Source organism: Colletotrichum gloeosporioides (genome assembly GCF_011800055.1).
Source record: "Colletotrichum gloeosporioides strain Lc1 chromosome Unknown consensus_53, whole genome shotgun sequence".
Classification (NCBI taxonomy): domain Eukaryota; kingdom Fungi; phylum Ascomycota; class Sordariomycetes; order Glomerellales; family Glomerellaceae; genus Colletotrichum; species Colletotrichum gloeosporioides.
This window is the reverse complement of record NW_025544698.1, coordinates 441,836-449,303: the sequence shown is the minus strand read 5'-3', so window position 1 is coordinate 449,303 and position 7,468 is coordinate 441,836. Positions and strand designations below refer to the sequence as shown.

The 7,468-nt window shown below is 51.5% G+C and overlaps 2 protein-coding genes across 2 annotated transcripts; both read left to right on the top strand.

Moving 5' to 3' along the window:
• Positions 1 to 2,505: 2,505 nt before the first annotated feature.
• GCG54_00011671 (uncharacterized protein) lies at positions 2,506 to 2,767 on the top strand (the record flags this gene model as incomplete). The annotated part of the gene is made up of 2 exons (XM_045411570.1): positions 2,506 to 2,551; positions 2,592 to 2,767. 2 exons carry the CDS (start codon positions 2,506 to 2,508, stop codon positions 2,765 to 2,767), a joined length of 222 nt encoding a protein of 73 aa, XP_045262991.1.
• On the top strand, positions 2,768 to 3,327 carry GCG54_00011670 (uncharacterized protein; the record flags this gene model as incomplete). The annotated part of the gene is made up of 2 exons (XM_045411569.1): positions 2,768 to 2,914; positions 2,989 to 3,327. The coding sequence occupies 2 exons, from the start codon at positions 2,768 to 2,770 to the stop codon at positions 3,325 to 3,327; spliced, it is 486 nt and encodes a 161-aa protein (XP_045262990.1).
• Between the last annotated feature and the right edge of the window lie 4,141 nt (positions 3,328 to 7,468).

Here is a 7,468-nt window from a genome sequence, read left to right as displayed (position 1 = left end):
TGAATACTAAGCATTCTGGATTGACTGCTAGCTCTGGCCTCTTTGAATCTTGTTCACATGAATTTGACTCTTGGATCAAGGCTTTTAACCGGTTGAATGCTGCGTTGAGCTCTGTGACTCCATGCTTCAAAAGCCCACGCGCCGACCGCATTGAATTATCGCAGGCCTCCCTCGCGCTGCTCAACTCGTCTCTTTTCCCTTCATACAGAGTCTTAATCAGCCAATATCCTTGAGCAGCTGTTTAAACAAGCTGTTTGTGGTCACCATGTGATCCATTCCTCGGTGCACCCCGGTTCTCTCAACACATCTTGTCACCACGGGCGAAAACATGAGCATATCTTTCCCCATCCTAGGCCGCCAAGCCGGCTGGCTAACTAGTCACGTCCTGCGCCTGATGGATATGCTGATGCAAATTCGGCGGTGGCCCTTCGCGGTGGATGAAGCGGATGTGATGGCAGGATCCTCGTCGGCATGCATCAGCAGGTGTTCACCTTTGACTCGAGGAGCCATTACAATTATAGAGTGACGATTGATTATTAACGTCGAGCATCAGAACGCTGGTATGTCTCGCAAAGCATTAGGGCGGTCTAACCCTCAGTCCGACATCCTCCATCGCGAGGTTGCCTACGCCGGCTATCTGCAAGTGCAATGACGCCAACCTCGGATACCTAGGGCACGGCAGTGAGCCAAGAAGAGACACGTTTTGCTGGTACAGATACATACTCACCAGTTGAGACCTAGACGTTTGTTTTTGGCTTGGCTTCACTCACTAGACCCATCCCTAGAAGCAACTAAACAGTTCCCTGAAGGGCGCTCTCGAGTGCACTAATAGTCCGGCTGGGACTTTGAATCTCTCCACCCGTCCTTACGCAAGTTGGCCAGCGACCATCCACCTTGCGGAAATGAGAGCTCTAGAGAAAGCAGCCGACTTGAATGCGCGGGACGGCCCAAGCGGGTGCAGGCGAAGAGCAGAGTCGTTCCCGACTACTCCTCGGTACCGCCTTTGAGCCGTCCCTCCGTCACAACAATCAGAATGCCGCTGCCAACCACAACAACGGTAGCATTATGCCGTCACGACAAGCTCCAAGGTTCGCAGAGTGTTTATGGTATGAGATGTTAAAAGTAGCAAAGTTCAAGAATTCTAGCGTTTGGAAAATATGCACACACTCTGCTGTTTCCGGCCAAGGAGCCGATGCTGATGCTTGTGGTTGCTGGAAAGGACAATAACGGGTACTCGTTGATCCAGGTCTCTCTCAACACAGCTAGTTAGCTGCACAACACAAAAATAGGCCGCTCAGAAACGACTTGCAGAACTCTTGGGACTCCTGCAGGCGGCCGGAAACGGACTCTGCGCGGAACGATCGCAGGCAGTTGTCAGCGGTGCAGCCCACTTTACCAAGCCCGAGAAAAATTCTGAAGAGAGTGTCAGCAGCGTTGGAAATTTCAGTACGATCTTCGAAGTCCTGCTTCTTCCAAGGTCTGTTGTTCAACCCCTGGATCCTGATGTGTTGATTAAGTCAACTCGCTAAGAGAGTTTGATAAAACGAAGAATGAAAGTAAAGATGGATTCAAATAAAAAAGGAGATGACGCCTACGTCACAAAGTGGGTGTACACGGGCAAGGGGTCTCTTATTTTGCCCCTCGCATGGAACAGATCGGCGCTGGCGAGCTGGTTCTCAGCGATGTCCAGGCAAGGATCAACGTTTTGGCACGTCCTCTGTTATCAGCACCGCCCGGTGTAGCACAGTTATGACTGTACATCGCCGCCAGTCTTCACACATCCTCCCGAAGCTCCTGGTCACTCTGCCTGTGTCTCCCGTGTCACTCAACGTGCCGTGCTCAACCTGGCTGGTGGGATCGGGCTGCACGCAAGGACGGTGGGCCGGCCTGAGCAAGGTAGGCAGGTACCGACCTCTCGAAGAAATATTTCCCAGAAGATCAATTGATCGAGTCATCAGGTCGCAGAACAAAGGCCGCATTGAATCAGAGTGTCTCCTAACATGCGTGCTGACGAATGTCATCAGTTGAACACTCCTCTCTTTAGAAACGACCGCTATCCAGGGTTCGCGCAGTCTTTCCGCTGGCTTCCAAGCTCATCTGGACTTCTCTTACAGCTCCTCGCCGCCATCACGGCCCGTGAAAAGTGTCTTCAATGCTGACGCGACCAAGCTGCGACGTGCGCGCGGTCCGGCTCGTCCTCATTGAAGATCTTAGACGTAATCGAAGGCTGCATGCAAGCCGTTCGATCTTTCGGAAAGCGTGCTCAGCCTCCACGGCGGGTGTACTTCTTCTGGTGGACGTTCAGCTATGGTTGTGAATGCAGAGGAACCAAACCAGGAGTTCTTGGCTCAACCCACTGAAGATGTAGACCAGATCAAGCGTGGTCTCGGGAAATGGGGTTACACTATGGTGAAAGATGTTTCCCGCCCCAAAAGGTCGAGATGCTCAGGACTGCTGTTGCAGAGTGAGCGGCGGGCGAGCGGGTGGCTGGCGTGGCCTATAAAGATGGTGCACACATGGAAGCAAACGAGCAGCCAGACCAGCGCGTGTGGTAAGTTGAATTACGTTCGATGCCATATTGCCTCATCAAGCGACTAATCTGAATAGGAGACTTCCTATCAAGGAAGCTGAGTTCTTGGATCTACTCAAATATTCTCCGGTCGATACAATCATGCTTTGGCTCTTGGGTAATGCTTTCAAGATTCATTTTATGGGCGCGAATGTCGCTCGACCGGCGAAGTCTGGCGCCTACATGAACATGGATTAGATGGGACTGATACCCGAGACATTCAACCATCCGTACCTGCTAAATAATACGTGGTTATCAGTCGACATTGCAGAGGAGAGAGGCGCCACGCGCATGTATCCCGGCTCTCACAACAAGCATGTCGCACTTTCTGCTTTCAACCAAGTCGTGAGTGCCCCGAAAGCATGAACATTTCCTGACCTTGAACGTCATCTGACCGATTGTTATCAAATGAATTCCAGTTGCCGCCACCGCGCCAGCGGGCACATGTGTCCTCTTGGACTGTTGTACCTGGCAGTCTACCGGCGTCAACACATTCAATACGACGCGACAAGTTGTTATCCCCGCTTCCTGTCGTTTGTTTGCACTTCACAAAGAAGTGCCCGACTTCGTGCATTTCAAAACCAAGGCGAACTTATCCGATCAACATTTATGACTTCTGGGCTTGCGCGTACCTTCGAGAGAGGGCAAGCGGGTACAAGTGTACGCTGTCTTTGAATACCCTAGAGCCGGTCCTGCGAGGTCGAAAGCACCGCATGATCATGGATCGCGAGTTTCACTCGCACAACTCTTCTCCTTGAACAATTCTTCTCCTGAAACATCCATTTTTTACTTCACGCTTTGTTTTCAAAAAGTGATGACCAAATAAGGCAAAATAATACAGCAGAGGCGAAGGGATTGGTAGTGGCTCAATGTAGCCAAGTTTTGATTCAATCAGTGTTTCTTGAACAAAGACGTCAGCCAGCCCTTCCTCAACCATGTAACATCGCTACTGGCACCGGCTCAAATGTTTCCAAGGCTGAGAATCATTCCACATTTCGACAACTTATCGTGCGTCTTAGTTTCCTCGATAGCGTGCTTGGTCACCCTTTCTTGCGCGGCTTCATCTCTGCTATTGACTTCGTTATTGCGAAAATCGTCTTGCGTCAAGATCATGATCGGAGGTATTCAGATTTAGGTCATCATATTTGCCGGGTTGATCATGCATCAGCCTATGTAGATGTTGAATCGACTCCCCGGGGGCAAGGTCGCCGACCTCAACCGCCAGGACCTGGACAAGCAGAAGGCCTCCCATAGCAGCACTATCTTTCATCGCATAGCAACCCCGGAATCGAATCTGCCGCTTAACGGCCAAGAGGACTACGATATATCAGAAATTGGGATCGTGGCTCTCAGAAAACACGCATCTTCAAGGAAGAAAGATGCCGCAAAGGGAACAGAAGAACACCATTCAACAAAGCCGGCAGTACGTACGGTTATTTGTTCAACAAGTTTTCGCTGACTCCAAAGCATCAATCTGGCTCTCACTTGCAATGTGCTTGCTCGTGCATGAACTTCTCAGGCCCGGTATATTCGCCTACATCGCCAACGTTGTCGAGAACGAAGGCAAAGTCGAGACCAAAGAGAATCACATGGATAATCTAGAGATCTCATTAGCAGCCAGAATTGGCCCGTTTACTCTACTGCAGCATCAATCGGCCTGGTGGGGATGGGCTGTAAACGGTCTCGTCAGCTTCACCAGCCAGGAAAGGCTTTGAATGCCTGATGTAGCGGAAATGCTGCATGTTCACATAGATATCACCGATCTGCAAGTTTGAAATCTCAACTCGACATGACATTAAGCAGGATGGACTGCTTCAGTACACGATCAAACAGTTGATGATCAACATGGGATCCGGGCTTTAGAGCTCAGCAGCAACCAGGGTATGTACATTATTGGGGACGCAAACGAGAGAGAAAAAGATATGTCATGGGAGGATTATGCCACCCATTTCCCAGGTCTCGAGAAGTATGAGCTCCTTCAAGCTCCAGCACGGCGAGGTGGAATGAAGTTGGCTTTACTAGAAAAACCATTCTCGTCGATCAAGAACACATTGGGACACATAGGTTGGAAAGACAATGCGATCCTTCAGGGGCAATGCATAACTGCACCAGAGGTGTTGGCCCTGGGCCTCTTTTGACTTCCCATCCTTCTGTGATGCGGCGGAACATCAAACATGCAATGGAACGCCCCACTAAAATCAATTGCGATGCTCGCCCGCACACATCCGTCGCCGACAGCATCACGTCTACAGGTGTACGATTTGCTCTCGATATAGCTAAGAGTGCGCGTAACTTCTGAGTGCATGCTACGGTTCAGCTTTGGATCAACCTTGTCGTCCCCGGCTCTCTTGAAGATGAGTCGGAAGACGTTCCAGTATCTGCCCAGCGAACCTTTCCTCTTTATTCCGCATTCCTTCCTGCTGTTCGTACCAAGTCGAAGAATCCGTGTACGTTGCAAGAGCTTTCTCTGATCTTTTACATTGGAGTCATTATCTTCGCAAAGAAGTTCGTTATCGTCATCGTTTCCTTCGTCGTATCCGGTTCTGACATCTTCATCTTCGCAGAAAGCTTCGATCACGATTCCAGGAGTGTTTGAGCGACCTCCTTGGTTGCTGACATAGGAGGAGTCATCGGAGGCATCATAATCCTCGTCATCAGGGGTGAGAGAGACATCACGATGTAAGCATCCGCATATCGGCGTTTTCACGGTGGCAATCTGGAAATAAAGGGGGAACATATGTTATCAAATTAGATTCTTCAAACAAGACTCGAAAATTGAAGAACGTGAGCACGGCGGAATAAACACTTAGGCCTGGCGTGGGGAACATTATTTTCACCGCGGGATCAGGCGGCTTCCTGGTTCTTTGGTGACCTGGCTAAGTGCTGGCCTCCGTTAGACCACCAAGGTGATGGGTTGCTTTTGTCAGAACACCATTGGAGCGTTCTGGCTTTTTTCGACGGACCATCAAGGTGCTGAGGTTCTGGCTTTTTTTTTCGCCAGAACGCTACGTCACTGGAGCGTTCTGGCATTTCTTCTTCCCCGCCAGACCACCAAAGTGCTGGGGTTCTGGCTTTTTTCTTCGCGGTGGGCTGACAACCCAGAATACAAAATGGTATATTCAGGCTTCCGCAGTCTGGACAATTGATCACGGAGACGCTGTTCACCCCTGATGGCGTCACGGACAGCTAATCAGATATATTCCCGGGGAGGTTATAGATGCAGAGCAGCAGCCCTCAGGGTCAACGAAAGGTGTGGGCATAGACGGACGCAGGCGCAGGGCGCAGGGTGCAGGAATAGACGGCTGCAATATCGAAGCAAGAGAAGCACATGGGGCATTGAGCATTTCCGGAGTATGTTCGACGAGGTTGTGAGCTTCACAGCGTAGCGACAGCAGGCCGATGCTTTCAATCATAATGACAGCGGCTTTGTGTAGTTCGAGCTGGCGGGACTGGCGCAAGCAGATGTCACGCTCTTTGAGGCGGCGAGGGGTGAGCACCGGGAAGGTCGTCGTTTGCAGTCAATCGCGACTCTTGCCTAGGAAGGGATATTTCGGAGTGGAAGCAGGAATGGGAAAGCCGCGGAGGAGAGTAGACGACTTTGAGTAGCGGTTCTTCAGAGGTGTGGTTGTTGGGCTTAGGGTGGCTTCGTCAGATGTAGGTAGAGACATCTGATGCAATCTGGCACTGAGCCCGTGAGGTCCATGGAGACATCTGCATCTGATAGGCTTCCGGCGCGCTTACATCAGATGTACCCAGACACATCTGACGTAATGTGGTATTCACACATCTCATGGAGCAGGTACTTGGAGAACGTGACGTCCATCTTGGAGGCCAGACGGCAGGAGTTGACGCTTGAGACACCTCATCTGAAGAAGGCACACCGGAAGCTGGAGATATCCCTGCCAGAGAGTAGGAACGGATGGCTGATGCGATGTGCTTGGCAAAGGAACGGCTTCTAACGTTGTTTCGACTTGGCCAGGGCAGGCTTGTGTCGCTCCGAGGCTTGCTACATCAGACCTCTTCGCTTTCGCCAACGTCCATCACAACAGGAATTTTGCACGTCTCCTCCTTCACGCCGTCGTGCGACCTGTGGACCGAAGGAAGAACGGTCTTTCTTCAGACTTGCTACCAGATTCCAACGAAGCTCACGCGCACGCCGCTTGCGCGCCAGGCTATCGCGACGTGGCTTTGACCTCGGCCTACGTCTCGACCTTCTCCACCTTGACCTCAAGCTCAGCCTCAGCGTCGACCTTGATCATCGACTCGAACTCGGATTAAGACTCGGCCGAAGCAACGGGACATATGTTTGCTGGAATAGTATATTACCCCCTCTCCCCACTCCGATTTCCTGCCTTCCTTTCCGATAGTGGCCAAGGCACCAATGATGCGATCGGCAGCATCTTCCACAAGCCCGAAAACGAACCCATCCTTGACGACATTCTCCTGCTTTCCACAATGCTGCAGCACAAGTTCATGCCAAACACACTGCCGAAATGTCGACAACACCAACACCACAAACCCATCCGAATCCCAGAGGCTTCAAGCGCAGATGCTTCGGTCTGCTCGAGCTGCAGTTTCGCCCGCCCGCACGACCGGAAGGCTACCTGTGCCGCGAATATCCCTGCATACCCTGGGAGTATGCCCATGTCGAAGCGATTCCTGGTTCTGTCGCCGGAAAGGCCTCCACCCATCATCGCGGACCTGGCTTCACGTCGACCGGAAATTGTCAGTCCTGCCACGGCGCTGATGGATATTTCCAAGAAGATTGAGGCCATGAGGATTCAACACGACAACATGGCGTGCATAGATGGGCAAAAGGAAGCTGGCAGAAGGGGTGGATTGTGAGCAAGGCAAATGTGACCAGGCACGGGGTTTCCAAGAAAGGGATGGCGCATCACG